This window comes from Coturnix japonica, chromosome 1, assembly GCF_001577835.2.
Source record: "Coturnix japonica isolate 7356 chromosome 1, Coturnix japonica 2.1, whole genome shotgun sequence".
In the NCBI taxonomy this organism is placed as follows: domain Eukaryota; kingdom Metazoa; phylum Chordata; class Aves; order Galliformes; family Phasianidae; genus Coturnix; species Coturnix japonica.
Genome location: NC_029516.1, coordinates 157,600,973 through 157,618,089, shown reverse-complemented (window position 1 = coordinate 157,618,089; position 17,117 = coordinate 157,600,973). Strand labels below are relative to the sequence as shown.

Sequence of the window (17,117 nt, the reverse complement as noted above, 5' to 3'; positions counted from 1 at the left end):
TTTCCTCACAGATCTACTTTGCTGTTTCTGTTGACACAGAATCATGGGATCATAGAATGGTTTGGGTTGGAAAATTTGCTGCTATGGATGGGGTTGCAACCCACCAGATGAGGCTGCCCCCATTATATAAAATCTTTTATTTTCTTCTTTTTCATGTCCTTTATAACCAGTCCTGGTTCTGTCCCTTCCTCACTCCCCGTGCACGCCAGCCCCTCACTGGCCAGGCAGTGTGAGGAGTGAAATGTCCTTGGCTCTGTAAGGCACTGCTCAGCAACAATGAACACACTGATGTTATCAACATTGTTCTCATCCTAAATCCGAAACTCCTAGTTACTTTTTTGTCTGTCTGACATGGAAAAATCCTACCAAATAAGGGGAACATCTGCATTGAAAGATGGGTGCGAGCCAGGATGTGCACTCCTATTCCTCACTGTGAATGGGAGAACATGGGGCAGTGACACAGTGTGAAGGCAGTGGCTTAACACATGCAATGATGCCGCTAACCCAACAGACTGCTTGAATTACCCAATTAAAAGATTTAACTGAGAGGGTTTCCTCTTAGACCAGGTAACAGGTGAGGGGAAGGAGCGCTGGAAGAGAAGGAAGCGCAACAAAATGTGTGTGTGTTTTCCTGCCCACTGAGCAATCCACAGCTCTGAGGAGGCAGAGATGTGCCGCGAGGAGCTCCTGTCCAATGGAAGAGCCAATGCATCAAATTCAGTCTTGCCCATGCTGGGTCACCCAACAGGCTGCAATCTTTTAGGTGATTTTCTATAATTTGTTACCTATAATAATTAGATAATTACAATTAATTCTATGGCTGATTTTAATATATGAGTAATATGTAATATATAGATCATAAAAGCGTGTGCATCACCATACAGTATACCAGAAAACCACTTCCCAGTTCCCTGCCTCATAGTTTTGTTTGAGTGGTCACATCTCAGGGCAGCACGCAGCCGTCACACCATGACGACGCCAGCAAAATGGTTTTGCATCGTGTGAATTATTTTCCTATTTGAAACACAGAATCTCTCTCAAATAGCTTGAAAACCCATCTCACAGTGAGGCATCCAGTTTGTTCCATTAGCTACTCGGAGAGTCAACTGGAGAAACACTGTTATTAATTTCAATGGAAAGCTAAAATGCAGTTCATTTGCTGTAATTGCGGGCCCGTCACCTAAAGACCTGGGAAAAGCTTTTAATCCGAGGTGTTTTTAGAAGGGTATGATTACACCACATGTCTTCACAAGGTGCCTAATTAGTGTGGCGTCAACCAAAAAGAAACACAAAGAGCATAACTTTGGGGCTGCCAGCAGACAGTCCCCACCCTGCCCTAGTGGGGTAGGGAGCAGTGGGCGCTGGCATGTTCATGCAAGGGGCACCACTCCCTTCCCGTCCCACCCATCTGCATCCAGCCCCCAGCCCATTGCCACGGCTTGGTGGCTGCCTTGAAACTGAGGGAAATGCTGACATAACTGAGGGTCATGCAGCCATCCAGAGGAACCTCAACAGGGCCTGATGGGAACCTTATGGCGAAGGATAAGAGCAGAGTGTTTCCTTGAGGAGGAAAAGCCACAGTGCACATGAGGGCATCCAGCTGGAAAATGGACCTCCAGAACATGGCCTGGATGTTCTGGTGGACAAGAAGTTGAATATGAGCCACACGGTGAGCCCTGGCTGGTGTTCTTGGCTACATTAGTCAAAGTAAGGGTAGCAGGTCAAGAGGTGTATTCAACACCGTGGTGGATTAGCACTGAGGTGGGTAGTAGTGCTTGGGAAGTGATTTAGTTGGAAATAACTAAGAAAGGAAAAGGCCAGGCCATGCATCTGCTGTGCCGCCTTGAATCTGAGTCTGTAGAGGGCTTTGCGCTCTGGGGCTCTTTCTGAGCTGGCACGTCTCCCCAACCACGCTAACATTTTCAACATTAGTGGATGACATTTTGTAATATGTTTAAGGATCTGTAATATTTTATGCTTGTAGCTCTTTGTGATTGTTGTTCCAATATGGCACTGATGCTAGTATTAAAGTTTAATATGATTATAAAGCTCAATTGTATAACCGAGGGGTTATACTCTTTATCTATCCTAATCTGATTAAAATGCTTCTCTTCAGTGGCTTGCTGCAATCGCTTTACAGCAAACCCTGGCAGCCAGGCTGTGCGTGCTCCTGCCTTCATTTCGGCTCGAACTGAATTGTTTTCTAATACAACAGATTACAAAATAAGGTTTCATTACTAATATACATGAACTATACTACATACGAGGGCTACCCCAAACATAATGCCTCCTGTTTTATGACGTTGGCCCATGATGTCAGAGGCGGATGTTGGTGGTATGGCAGGAGAGGATGAACCTTCCCACCAATATTCTGTTATATGTTGCTGTGGTGTGACATGGGCAGTCTGATAGAGTGGGGTCTGACACGGAAGAGTGGATGAAGCAAAGATGTGCCACTGAATTCTTCTATGTGGAAAAAACAGCACCCACTGACACGTATCGATGCTTGCTGAGCGTTGATGGATGCCAAACAGTGGATGTGAGGATGGCGAGCAGTGGTTGGTGCATTGTGGCAGCACAGCATGCAGGCATTTGTTCATCTCTGACAACAATGTACAGCTAATAGTGGTGACTATGTTGAAAACCAGAGTTGTGTGGCTGAGAACTTGCTCTATCAGGTAGTGTTGTTGTGCTCTTTGCATCTGTTGCAGTTTCCATGGAAATAAACAGGAGGCATCAGTTTTGGTTCAACCTACATATCTACAGCCCAGGACAATTCCTTTTCACTCAGTGTGGCTCAGGCAAGCCAAAGGGTTGGACACCTTTTGGTGCTATAAGGGCAGAGGCACTCTGGGGCTGCTGCTTTGCATTGACGTTGCTAAGCAATGGAGTAACTGCCAGCAGCAAATGTCACCGCTGCATCTAAAACCCATCACAGCACTAAATTCATCATCGTAATTAAATTCTCTCTTTGCTTATGATACCATCTCCTGGATATGAAGTACCTGTCCAGCCCAGTGGAACACCAGTTAATGTGGGTGCACATATCCAGCTCTAATTTCTATGTCCATTTAGTGCTCATGTGCCACAGTGTGTTATAAATGCGAAGGTACAGGACAGAAAATGTGCTGTAGAGAATGTGATTATTGCATGTAGAGGCAAAAGCATGAGGAGAGACCCTGGTTTTACTGAACCCACCTCCACTCTTCCTCCAAAGACCTCCAACACTCCTATGACTGAAAGGCTCTGTAAGACCAAATTGTGCTCTGAGGCAAAGCAGAACCAGCAGATGAGCCCAGACACAGCATTACTATCTCTGTGTGCTGCAGATCTGTAGCACCAGGCACTTCTCAGGCTGGAGCTACGGAGTGTGAGCACACACTTGTTCTGCTGGTCTGCTTGCATGAAGACCCACAGCTACAGCCCAGGAGGTGGCAGCTCTGCAGTCATTATTCACCTCATCAGGATATTGTACTTCACATCCCTCATAAACTTCCACTATCTATTCAAACTGCCTCAGAAGTAAATGGTTATAATTTCTTGACTGAATGGAACTTGCCTTGCTCCCATTATCACCTGGCACAACATATCCGAGAGACAGGCTTACATATGATACCCAGCCCAAATACACTAGAGAACCTGCAAATGAAAGGACTCTAAATTTTAATACTTAATTTTCCTCTCAGTTGTTCCTGAGTCTAAAAAGAAAGCTTAGAGCAGCAAATAAACTACTGTGTTTTCATTGCTTCATTGGCATGCAGTGAAGTAGAATGAACTGCTCTGTATTCTGAAGATTCATATGGTTGTTTGGGGAAGGCGTTCCTCCCATGAAGATGTAGCACACAGATGCTTCAGTCCAGCTCCCCACAGAACAGCTCTGTGCATGTTCAGCTGCAACAACAAAACCATTAATCTGCTTGTAAACCAGAGCCCTCATAGTGCGACCCTTCCACTACAGAAGCACAAGAGCCAGGAAGCCACTGGCAAACACTGCAGCATTGTGCGCTTTTGCACATCAACATTTTTCTTGTTTTAAGGGGATTAATTTATTCTTAGCCCTACTACTACTGCAGAGGACAGGAATCCAGGCTCTGGGCAATACGAATAGTAAAAACTTTATGGCAAATCATCCAGAAATTGATTTAAGACTCATTCTGGCTTAGCAGACATCTAAAGATAGAGCACAGCTCCCTGCAGGAGATGGAGATGGGAACTGATTACCAGGAGGCTCAAATTACAGCCCCAGGTTCCTAAAAATGTGACGTTTCCAGCAAGACTGTCTCCTTGCATCAGATCTGTGCTTTGGAACATCTTTGGGCTGATCAGCACCAGCTGGCAGGAGGTGGACTGAGGGGAGGGAATGTTGTTTGTGGACTAAGAACCACAGGGCAGGGAGATTACCTTCCCTTCAGAACGTTTCTCCAAGCTGGAATCACTACTTAAACAGCTGACAGGTAGCCCAGGCAGGCTGAGCATGTGGTTTGTAGTAAGTCACATCAAAAATCCTCCAGCTCAATCTGCATTTAGGCACCCGTTTCTTCTGCAAAGAGTGAGACGATACTTGGAGTTATCACAATAAGTAGAATGAACTTTATTTCCATTCACCCTTCATTAATACCATACAATTAGATAGCAATATATGAAGAAAAAAAACAAAAACAAAAACCAAACCTTGAAATAATTTAAAACAGAAGGCACGGAGAAACAAACCCAACTATGCTGCTACGAGAGAAAGGGGAAAAAAGATCCAGGAAAGGAATTCAGTCCAAGTTTTTAATGCTAAACATTCTGATAAAAGCTACGGCACACAAACAGAACCGCACCGCTTAGGCTAACCCATGCTTTTGGTACATATGTATAGAGAAAAGAAAAAAGAAATGCTAAAAACCTGTGTTTTTTGCAGGGTTTTGACTGAAAAGTGAATAAAAAAGTTAAACCTAGTACATATGTCAAAGTCTTCCCTAAAGTCTACACTAAGACATACTTTACCCCCACAAATCTGCATGAGGAGCAAGGTATACAATTCAACACCACTTTGGAATGGGAGGAAACTCCTGCTCAAATCAGCCAACGTATCAAAGATGTTTGGCGCTTGCATCAGAAAGTTCTCAATACAGTAATATACTGTACAGGACATTCTTTGAGTATAATGAAATTCAACCGTTATCATACATCCTAGAGAGGAATTAAACCATTTCATTCATACGAGATTCCTTTCTTTTTTTCCTTTGAACTGTCATTTCTTTTTAAAACAAAGCTACTGGGATTAATGACATGCGAGAATATGCCCCCATATTACAACAGCTAAGTGTGAAAGTAAAGTTCATGCTTCACAATTGAGATACACTGCGATTCCCCGATACATTCTCTGGCAATGAATAATACAATACAGAGGTCATTCAGGTGTGAATGTGGTTTATAAACGAAGCCGTTTCTTAACTACGCAGAACTCCGACAACCCGCGGGGCTTTGCTCCAAGTCAGCACATTGCTTTATGTGCCCCACACTTCTTTGTTTTAAATAGATGGGCGGTGCTTAGCCTGCAAAGATCACGGAAAGGCAAAGTCTGGAAGTTACAGGTTTGTTTGTAAAAATACTAAATACGATCCAAGATAAATAGCATTTATCTTACTGACAGCTTAATAGCAGGTGCTCTCTAAAGGAAAGAAAAATCCTGCAGTGCAAGACAAATTGTTTCAGCATTCATATCAAGGCATTGCACATTTGTCAGGAGGTGACAGAGGAAGAGTGAACTTTGCAGCTTACTCTCCAGTTGGAGTTGAGTGAAAAGAGGCGTCCTTCCCACCTGCAAACCTGGTGTGTGTTTCCTTAACAGCGGGCTTTTCTCTGTAAGTGATTCTCTCATCTACAAGGTGTAAGTCAAAGCACTGCTTCCACACGTGGAGCAAGAGAGCCGACAACTACAATATAAACGGTAAAAATGACCTTAGTAAAAATGTTCATCAAAATTCCCTGACATAGCAAAACATTCATTTGTAAAGGGAAGTCTAACAATGCAGGCCATTCACTCAAAGGCGACCTTGGGCACGTGTCTTCTTGCCAGCACTGCAACAGTAATTGCTTCCATATTTCTGTTCGTTAGAGGATACAAACTCTGTAATATATTAAAGTTTCCTAACAAAGAGTCCAATTATTGCACTTTATAAAAATTCCAGTAATATCAGGCTTTCGTCCTACTTTTCTGTGAACACTGATGCCCTGAAAGGAAAAGTATGGGAACCCAACCATTTCTTAGGAGTAAGATGGATTCCTTGAGGGAGTCTGAAATACTGACTCAAACATGGAAAGGCTTTACAAAGGGGAAGGGCGTACCTTTGGAAACGGGTTCTGATTCACAGCAGCAGGTAGGTGCATCACTGCGATACTGACACACATTCTCTTCTCAAAGAACGGGTACGTGGCTGTTACATTTTTATAATACATAGGAACGTAGGGCTGTTCAGGGAAACCCAACCAACAGTTGGGTTCTTCTGCTTACTGTAAGACTATTGCTTGACTGGGAAGGCTCAGTGAGAGCCGTATCGCAGTAGGAGTTTCTGTGTGAGCATGTGTGTATTTGCATTTGCATCGGCAATGGATGTAGCAAACAAAAACGGACAGTTCAGGATGGAAAGATACATACAGTGAGTCTGAAAAGCCCATGAAAAAAGAGCCAAGAAGAAAGTGAATACAGCAGTTTTGGCCCTGCTTATAACCAGCTGTATCAATAGGGGAAAAAGAAAAGGAGATAAAGGAGATTTTTGTGCCAACTATCCAGAAAATGAAGCTGCTTGAACCAAAATGATTTCATCAATCTAGATGAGGCTTCCAGGCCAGCAAATTACAGTTAAAGTTACTTTGTTCCTCTGCTCCTTCAGCATGGGAACAAGTGCAGAATGGCTCATTCCAACCGTTGACAGTCCATTTACAGCAACAATCATATCACCGCACCTAAAAAACACAAGAAGAAAACCCAGTGATGAGTGCTGCTCTGCTGTAACTGTCACACGCCAGCAAACAGCACTTTATCTTTGGAGAGGCGTTTCCACGAGGTTTGAACTGTAGCTAAAAAAATAAAACATCAAACAAAATAAGGGTTCAATTTTTATCTGTTTAAGTAATGACATTAATCTGGGAAATTCTCAGATCACTGGATTTCAACTTGAGTCTATTTGGGATTCCTCAGAGCACTGATATGTGATGCTGGAGACTGAACAGGACTTTCCTAATGTAACTAATCCTTCCAGCTATTGGGTGCATCACTGTGGATGGCAAAAAGGTTTTCCTTTTTCTATAGGGCTTTCCTATCTTCTATAAAGTCATACCTGCCAGATAATGTAGGCAGAAAACAGTCTTAATTACCGGACTGCGTTGTTTTCCTTCCCAGCTTTCTCTCTAGCCTAACAAAAAATTCAGATAATTTAAACCAAATGGAACAGCTTAAAAAGAGTGGTCCCATGATAATACACTATGCATGTTCTAAGGAGCTCTCATTTGTTGATGGTAGAGAACCATTTTTAAGTCCATAGTCTCAGTAAGAGAATGGATGTGAGCACAGGGTACTTACTGCATCTCAGTATCACAGAAGAGAACCTTTTCTATTCCTTACAAGGAGTAAGCACGACCACAAGCACTCTTCCCTTCTTAAGAATGATGCTTACATTTCCATCTGTGTTAAGACTTATAGTCATTAATTTCCCAATCTGAAATTATTTACTTTAGACTGAACTGAAATCTTTCATTTAATCCAAACTGGTTTCATAGTTGGCCAAAAAAAAATATGTAATTTTGTGTTAAACCAAACTATTTTTTTTTTCATTTATTTATTTAGTCATTGAGCCAAAAAATCAATTACTGGCAAGGCTCTACGCATAAGCACGCGTTTTTCTTAGGTTACCATGTAAGTAAATCTAACATGTAAAAATCACGTCATAAAACTTCAAGCCACATAATGTTCACAAATCCAGGGCATATTTTTCACTCCACCTTTACAAAAGATATCCGTTTATGAACAAGAGACTCTTTAGTAGGAATTTTAAATCCTAATTCTGAAATAATCCTACATTATGCAAATGCATAGTATGAAAAGTAGATCTGGAAATTACATCCAAGTGTAGAGTGTAAGTAGAATCATTTAATCTTTAAGGCCACACAAGGGTACACCACCTTAGCGGCCTCTGCTGAACTCACTCCATTTATCCATGCCTTTCCTGCCAGCCAAAAAATCAGGGCACTGTTCCTTGATGATATCTTCAGAGATACTGACTTTTTCATCTACTTTCGCACCTTTATATTAAAGCAGCAACATCGCTTTTTAGTACCAGGGTTTTCAGCAGTGGTTTCAGTAAGCTTTATGAAAGGATAAAACCAATGGGCTGCACCAGGTGCTACCCTACCGTTCATGAAGCTTTTACTTGCACTAGCATGTGCTTATTTTCAACTGTTGATGATTACTATTACTTATGTTTTAACTTACTTTAATCTTCCATCAAAGTACGCGGGAGTTCCAAGGACAATGGTTTTAATGAAGAAAGGCTGGTTTGTGTGGTTCTCCTCATAGCCACCGACAATGCTGAAACCCCAGCTTCCCAAATTGCTCCGTCGCAGCACTACATCGTGACAGCTATGCAGGCAGCTGTGGAATGGAAGCACAGGACAGCAAGAGAAAAGCTGTGTGTACCACGTGTAGGTGTTTCTGTACCAGGAACAACACCTGCTCTCTCACATCAGCGCTGCTATGCTGCCCACGGACAGGGTAATTTTGCAATATCCAAACTGATTGCAAAAAAAAATCCACATTTTTCAGACATAAATATGTTTAAAAAGGAATAATGCAAAGCTAGAATAATTACTTAACTCTGTAAACTGACAGTACTAAAATGGCATTATAAGGATTTCACAGGTGGTGAGAATGTGGGTGGAAAACGTATATCCAACCTATTTACTTTGCAAGTCAAAAATGAAGTGCATGTTTCTTCCACCTCCAGTCGGTTTAGACATCTTCCTACTTTAAGTACAGATTTGGTAGTTCATGTGTGACCTTCTCTACCTCTGAACTGATTCACCATCAGTAATGAAAACACCAATGATTAACCATTTTGATATGTGGCAGGTAAACAATCCAGATCATGCTCCACTAACTGTACTGGTGTATGTAATAACTTCCTTCATGAAAATTAATTCTTGCCAGTGAAATAGTGACCGTAATTAAAACAAGCAAAGAAACAAACAAAAAACCCTAGAAATTAACTTCCAGGCAATAATGATGCAAAGTTCTTCACTGATATACAATACTCTTTAAAGAGAAGCAGCAGAATGAGTAACATGGGAGCAACACATCATCTTCCATAGTATTTAAGGAGTAAATCACTACTAAGGCATGGAAAGTAAGTACATTTCCAAAGCTGAAAGCAGTTTATTGACACACTGGATAACTCATAGTTCTGTTATATTCAGACATATTTGTTATCTGCAGACATATTTTGCCACCAGTATGCTTGTTTATTTTTGTTATTTTATACTTCAACTACAGGCCCGAGCTTGGTTAAGTCCATCAGTAGGAGAGGAAGTAGCCTGAACACTGCCTGAAGTTACCCGCACTAGTCACTGTAGTGCGAGCTCTCCTTGTGAGCAATGCCAGAATGAAGCCACAAGAAACTGAAAAACAGAACAGTAAAAATGAAGCACGATGATGTCAAGCAGACTGCAGATTAGGAATGGGGAGGGAGCTGCAAACCTGGAAGAGATTTCGTGTTTGGCAGAGACGGTAAGTGGGTTTTTGAAAAGAAATAAATGAGGATTTGTAACTCCAGGCTCGTGTGGAAGAGATTTATGTTAAAAGTATGAGAATGGAAAGTCTGATCCAATATTCCAAAGTTGTATGTTTTTCCTTGTAAATTTATGTAGTAAACCATCACAAAGACATATGGATAAATACTTTGTGTTGTTATTAATTATCTCTCTGATTTTAGATACTCTACTGGAAACTATGATACAGTTAAGCAATGGAAAAGATGAGTTTTATTAAATGAGAAGAATTCATGTGAGTAGCTACTATTGTTTTTGAAGGGATAAACTGAGTCTCTTCACCTCCCAGTTTCCTAAGAGAACACTGCTCCTGTTCATGGTCCTCATCATGAGCACAATGCAAATAGAGTACAATTGAACTGGTTAGGCAGGCAGAAATAAAGGCAGACGTGTTGCAGCTAGTAATGTCTCCGCTTTTGTATTTCTCTCCGACTTAAGTTTAAAACAGATAACTAATTACTGTATTAATTAATTCAGTACCTTGGGAGTCCCAGCCACATGACCCATGATGGTGACCAACTGGCATCGTATTCATTTTCACTGATGGTACTCAACTGTTCTTCATTGGCCTGGGGTTGTTCTTCTACGATCTGGACTTCCAATGCTTTCAGGGCAACTACCGAGGAGGCAGCACTGGCTTTCAGCATGGCCACCGCCTCACTGTGACTGAGGTTAGTCAGATCGATGCCATTGATGTTCAGCAACACATCACCTGTTTAGAGGCACAAATAAGAACACAACAGCCTGTCATGATCTATAGTACCTCTCTGATCAGGATTTCACCTCATACTGTAATCTTCTGGAGCCAAGACAATCTGAACAAACAACTTGGGAATGTGAATAGCAACATTAGCTCAATTAGCTACAATTCAGGCACCACAACTATATCTTATAGACAAGTGAAGCTCCACAGAGCTTTTTAGGTTTTGGTTTTTCTGAGTTTGCAGTTTAGGAGAACAAAAAATGAATACAAAAACAACTGGAAAGGCTGGTGCAAAATCCAATCCGTCAGAAGGAAAAATGAGCATCTGTGCAAAGGTAATAATCTGGAAAGAGTCCAAGACAGTAAAAAAATAGCCACAGTTTTTATTTTATTTCAGAGTAATATCAGAATGCCTCAGGGTGAAAACAAAAATGTAATTTACTGTTCAAGCTGTAAGAGTCTCCTCCTCCACACAGTGTCTCACTTTCTGATGAAAGCCAGGAAAAACAAAGCAAACATGTGAACACCTGAGCCACATTTGGAATGAGACTCATTTCTTAAAAGCTTTTGCCTCCCAAGGAAAGCTAAAGATGAGGTGAAGCACAACTTAAAACCATTTTTGTGGCTCCTTTATTATTACGGGACAAAACTATCATTGTGATTCTTCCACCAGTTGTATTTTTCACATGAGCATACTGTGGTATGTGGGTGTAAATCTCCCCATCTCAGAAGCACAGAAGGAGGTTCCCATGCAGTCATTTTTCAGTTTCAATTTCTGAAGTTCTGCCCCCCCTCCTTCTAAATTTAGTTCCTAAAACAATTTGAAATCCTGTGAATTCTGAATTGCCAAGGTCCCATACACGGTGTTTGTTTCACATATGGCACAATACATTCTAATCACCAATGCTTAGCTGCTAATCAGTAAGGACTGTGCTCTCCTATCCTGTGTCTAACCTTTGTATCCACATTCCCTGTATCCTTATGCAAAGCTGAGGAACAGGGGTGGTTGTTGCAGCACACCTGAAAAACAGCAAAACCAGGCTGTGCTGGACAAAGGACAAGGTAACGTTTAGGTTCTATGGTCACTACAGATGAAGCCTTGAGGGTAATCTCCACGTAGGTTACTTGTCATCAGGAACACGTGAGCTGTTCAGATATTACAGGGAGGATTCCTCCAGCAGAAAAGGAGCCCACCCCACCAAATGAAACACAAAAACAGGATGCGTGCACTAAAGTACAAACCATCACATGAGACACTCAGCTCAGGGGATTACAGTCAGCTGTAAAGAATGTAACCAGACATTTCCTGATCTCATCCACTTCCCCGCTATCATTCTCTAAACATCCCTTTCCTAGAAAAGGTGGAAGTGTGATACTAAATACTGTATTTCCACTACTGAAACACAAACATCCATCATTGCTTTGTTACATTCGTTAAAAGGTTTTATGACACCCCGTGATTTCAGTGAATGTACTCATCAAAAAACAATTGGAGGTCATCCATGGCACCAGGAAAGCCAAGCCCTACCTCGTTTAATCCTGCCATCTCTTGCCAAACACCCATGGGGCTGTACGCTTGTCACGAAAATGGGCAACTCGCCACTTTTGCTGCCTCTGCCTCCTGCCACTGTCATTCCAAGAGATTCATGTGGCTCTTTTTTCACAGTAATGTGCTTTTCTTGGCATGTAACACACTGGGAGAGGTCCTGTTTGACAAGAATAAACAATGTAGTTAAAGCTCTGAAAAACAAAACCCAACACACACCAAAAAACCCAAACAGAACAGAACGCAACTAAGGGCACCTCAAAGCTGTGCTTTGGTGCTTTAACAGAATGGTTTAAAGGAAAAAGTCTGTACCGCAAATTGGCTTTAGTTGGATTTCCTCCAGGTCAGAAAAAAATAAAAAGCTACTGATGTAGATGCTGAAGTGTAGACAGAAAGTTGACGAAGGCCATCCTTGAAAATCTCACTCAAGTTTCTTTTAGCTCTTACACAGGAATAGGCTATATTTTAAGACTGTGCTATGAAATCATATGGCCAAAAGTCAAGAAACCAAACAGAAGCAAATCTTTTGATGTCTTAGTGAACATCAGCATTACCTCACTCACAAGTAAGAACATGGCCTGCAACTACAAAGAAGCCCCATAAGAAATGAAAACACATGTATTCACAGTCACACAGAGAGGCCATTTAAAACCTCCTATGTCATGTTTGTTTTTACATCTGGTATGCAGCCTCTCTCGGAGCACAGAGTAGCTAAAGTCAATAATGCTTATATGTGGCTGCTAATAGAAGCTTTGTGCAGGCTCCCTAATAACCATAATGATACCCCAAACCTGAATCAAAACAAGAATATTTCATTTCCTAACACATGAATTCTAAAGTTTAGCGCATATTTAGTTTTCCCTATCTAAGGATTTAGACATGAATCAAAGTTTATTTCACTTGCTCAAAACTTTCCTTTTCGGTTTATTTAGCGATACACTGAAATCACTGCACACACACCTGCAATAACATCTTAAATCAACAAAATGCTCAGAAAGAATCCAAAATAATGGAAGAAATAACCTGGAAGATTCTTCCAAGTACAAACACTTCTTTATTCCCCTGCTTTCTATTAGAAAAAGGAAGCGCTGCTTTCCTTTACTTTCAACGCCACACGCCTCTTCTGATTCTGCTCCTTGCACGTTCATGTTAATCACATAATATACAACTCATAGCTTCTGAAGACAGCTCCTCCTTAAGTCTTCAGGCCTAACTGGCAGGTGCCACACAATTACATAAACTTTGTATTAAGACAAAAGACTTCTATGCCAACTACAGATTAATAAGAGAGAAATAAAGATAGTAACTCAACCTTTAAAAGAAAATACTACCAACACATGTAAATCCTCCCAGTAGAAGGGTGACATTAGACACTGATGCTAAAAGACTGGATGGGAGGAAAGGTGGATTGACTGGCATGGTCAACAGGGCAATTACTTCACAGAATCTGAATAGTAAGATGTCATATTGGTTTAACAAGAGGAAGTAGTTAGAACTCAAGCACAGTCTTACAGATAATCTGATACTAGCTTTGTGAAAATCTCTTCATTCTGCCTTTCTCTCCCATTCTGTAGTCTGGCAGTCAGCACTGCTGGCTCATGGAGGAGAGAACACATCCTTCAACAAGACCTTTATATGCTGTGTACTAAACACTGCATGTCCTGTCCTTGCTGGTTGCAGTCAGCACAGTGGTAGAAACACAAACACTCTTGAATGCCACCAACCTTATGTGAGTTGGGTCTGCAGTGAAACAGCTGCTGGGACTGGTGTTGGTGTGGGTTGCTGTTGTGAGTCCCCGTGTCTCGGATAATACTGACCGTCTGCGACTTCATGGGTCTAGAGATGATCAAATTCACTCTCTCCCCACTAGCCTGTCAAATATATAAAACAAAATAAAGAAGTCTGTAGGATAGACATAATGAAATAATAAGTCAGCAGAACTTGTTTTTCCAGCTCCCAGAGGTGCCGCAAACTTCTCAGTCTTCTTGCTGCAATTCCCCCTGGATTAGAGGGGATACCAGCATTCCTTTACTTCTGATGTTACATCCGCTTCACAGGAAAAAGAAAGGGTAGTTAGGTACTAGAAAGGGTAGTTAGGTACTGGAATAGGCTCCCCAGGGAGGTGGTTGAATCGCCATCCCTGGTTGTGTTTAAGAGCCGTATGGATGTGGTATTCAGGGATATGATTTAGTGTAGGGTTTTTAGAGTTTGGGTACTGGTTCGGCTGCGGTTGGACTTGATGATCTTCAAGATCTTTTCCAACCTGGGTAATTCTATGATTCTAAATGGGTGGAGCCTGGTTTCAGCTCATGATCAACCTGGGATCTGCAGATTTTAGTCAGAAGTTCTGAACGTTCTGTTTCTCAAAGACTTCAGAGAAAGATGTTACATATGAGCAGATCATTAAATCCTAGAGATCTGGGAATATCAGGAGACTCAGATATGAGATATTAAATGAAATATCAGCTCTTTCCATTATTGCAAAAACACAAGAGATACAAGTTACCTGTTGTAAAATCTGACCATTTCATTGTATCCAGAAACTGAGAAACAAGCGTTAAACCCCCCAAATCATTGTTATTTTCCTCTTAACTACAACGGAAGCTCTTAAAATGATTCCTGAAACATATATTTTCTGTTCATTTGAACTGTGGTTCTCATTTGGTATTGGAACTTTAAGTTAAGCAAATGCAATTAACTGTGCTAGACCGCAAGAACCTGCTACTGGTCTATCCCAACTTCATCAAAACTGGAGCATTTTTGCCAACATCCCATCAGAAGGAAGCAGCACATGCTGCAGCTGTTTCCTTACAGATTTGGAGGAAGGTGTGCAGTGAAGTTTTTCCCTACAGGAACAGGTAGGGCTCATGTGTCTGACTGCATCATGCTTTGGGTAATCTCTGTGTACAGAGCAGAGACAGTCATTCGGAATAGCGCTTCCCTAATGCTCAGGAAATGAATTTTACTACACTAGGTTAATAGAAGATTGACTTTTTGTTCCTAGCGGCTGTCTGTTGCTTCCATGAAGTCTGGCAATTTGCTGTCCCATTTGGGTCTACCAACGCCATGTGCAGGTAAACCAATGTCCACTTGCAAAGAGCTCACTCAGACAAGAAATTAAACCTACAGTACAAGCAGAAGTATAGTAGCATATTTATTTATTTATTTATTTTCCTGTTATGTAATGGGCCACATAAGCAGCCATCTAATGATCAGGCTGCGTGCTAGGGAAGACTAAGTCACTTTTCACTTCTACCAAGACAAACTTTGTCTGCAGGATGCCAAAGTAGACCCTGGTTTGCTGTATTATTTCCAGAACACAAATCACAGTGAACTGCACAGCCACAAGCTTCTAGAATCATGGAATCACTCAGGTTGGAAAAGAACTTAAAGATCATCAAGTCCAACCACAACCCAAGCATAGTACCCTAACTAACAACCCTCTGCTAAATCATGTCCCTGAGCACCACATCCAAACAGGTTTTAAACACATCCAGGGATAGTGACTCAACCACCTCCCTGGGCAGCCTATTCCAGTGCTTAGCTGCCCTTTCTGTAACAAAGTTTTTCCTGATATCCAACCTAAACTTACTCTGGTGCAACTTGAGGCAAACTTAAGGTATTGCTCACAAGCTGTTCTATTTGGGATAGACTCTACACTATTCATCACTCAGAGCCAAGCTGACTTAAGGAATGCAAATTACCTGTATAACCTGCGCAGCAAGCTCGGGTGTCCCATGCTTCAAGTCATGCCCATTGATGGCGAGCACACGGTCATTGCTGCAGAGCCGACCATCCTGGGCAGCCAACCCTCCTTCTAAGAGGTCAAGAATGAAGACTCCCGGCTCATCTGTCCTGCGGACTAGCTTGATGCCAAGCTGCTCACTGGAGTCACGTTTGTGCAGCGTGACTTGGAAGCTGTCGTCCCGCGAGGAGGTGGTGGTGGTGTCAGTGTGGCCATGGGTACGGCTCCCAAACCGCCGCTCCCGCAGCACGGTGAGGTGCAGCACCGTGCAGGGCTGTGATAGCACTGCTCGTGCGTGGTTATGGGACACGTTGCTGATGTCAAAGCTATTCACCTGCCAAAAAATAAGTAACAATGATCAGAATAGTGGTCTCATGGTTGTAATTACTATGCATTATGAACATAATGAAATGAAATTATGAACACAAAGTCCATTCCAAACTACATTTGCTGCAAAGCTCAAGAAAACCCACCTGGAGCAACCTACTTATCTGCCTGTATTGGGCTTTCTTTCTCTTCCTTCCATCCTTTTGTGCATCCCACTTTGTCTTCCCAGTCTACAAACCTACTTCCCACAAAGGTGACATCTCTCTAAAGGTGAACACCCTCCATCCTTGTGCTACAGGATTTTCACTCTCCTGGTCTCCTGTACTTCTCAGATCTTTTCCTGTTTTATTCTCCAGAAGAACTTCACAAATGCTTACCAGCAAGCCCAATATTACTTTAATCTATGAAACAACAGCTCTAAAAACAATTCATTGAAGTCTCTGAGGAAACATCCAACATCTAACGATATGCAGCACTTCCACAATGTGAAAAGTTAAAAAAAAAACTGAAATTCAGAAAACTTAAATTTGTTCACTGAGACAAAAGAAAAGGTGGCTTTAGCAAAGCCTTAGTGTGAACTTAGGAGTTTTTCCACTGACTTCAAGTGTGGTTTTGGATTTGCAGCCTACGTTATTTCAAGTCAGTTGTAAATGAAAAGCCTAAGCCTGCCCTCCCTACACACAATAATTGCTTGTTATGTGGCCCGCTAACAAAGATCAGTTATATTCAGTCATTTATTCTACTACAGCCAAGATAAAAATTTATAGTGCAGTAAGATTTAACTGAAAATAGGACCACCAAGAAGACAAGCACAAAAGCAGTGTGTGTATCATTCTGTAAGAAGTGGCTGAAAGTTAACACTGAAATGTCATCTTGGCACATACTGTTGTGCTCTGATGGAAGAGCCCCTGTCCTCATGATTTCAGGAGTGGTAAATATTATTTTTTACCAAAAAAAGGCATATCAAATTTTAAAATTAATGCCAAGCT

The 17,117-nt window shown here is 41.7% G+C and overlaps 1 protein-coding gene across 4 annotated transcripts in view; it reads right to left on the bottom strand.

Annotated features, from left to right (window-relative positions):
- Window positions 1–4,566: 4,566 nt before the first annotated feature.
- The window catches only part of LNX2 (ligand of numb-protein X 2), a 53,402-nt gene continuing 40,851 nt past the window's right edge, over window positions 4,567–17,117 (bottom strand). For all 4 annotated transcript variants that reach the window (XM_015852055.2, XM_032442151.1, XM_032442150.1 and 1 more), the window contains 6 exons: window positions 15,761–16,135; window positions 13,781–13,927; window positions 12,039–12,216; window positions 10,288–10,519; window positions 8,477–8,635; window positions 4,567–6,951 (listed from right to left, as the gene is read on the bottom strand). In XM_015852055.2, coding sequence (XP_015707541.1) covers window positions 6,816–6,951; window positions 8,477–8,635; window positions 10,288–10,519; window positions 12,039–12,216; window positions 13,781–13,927; window positions 15,761–16,135 — 1,227 coding nt within the window. In that variant the 3' untranslated portion in view covers window positions 4,567–6,815. The remainder of the gene's footprint in view (window positions 6,952–8,476; window positions 8,636–10,287; window positions 10,520–12,038; window positions 12,217–13,780; window positions 13,928–15,760; window positions 16,136–17,117) is intronic.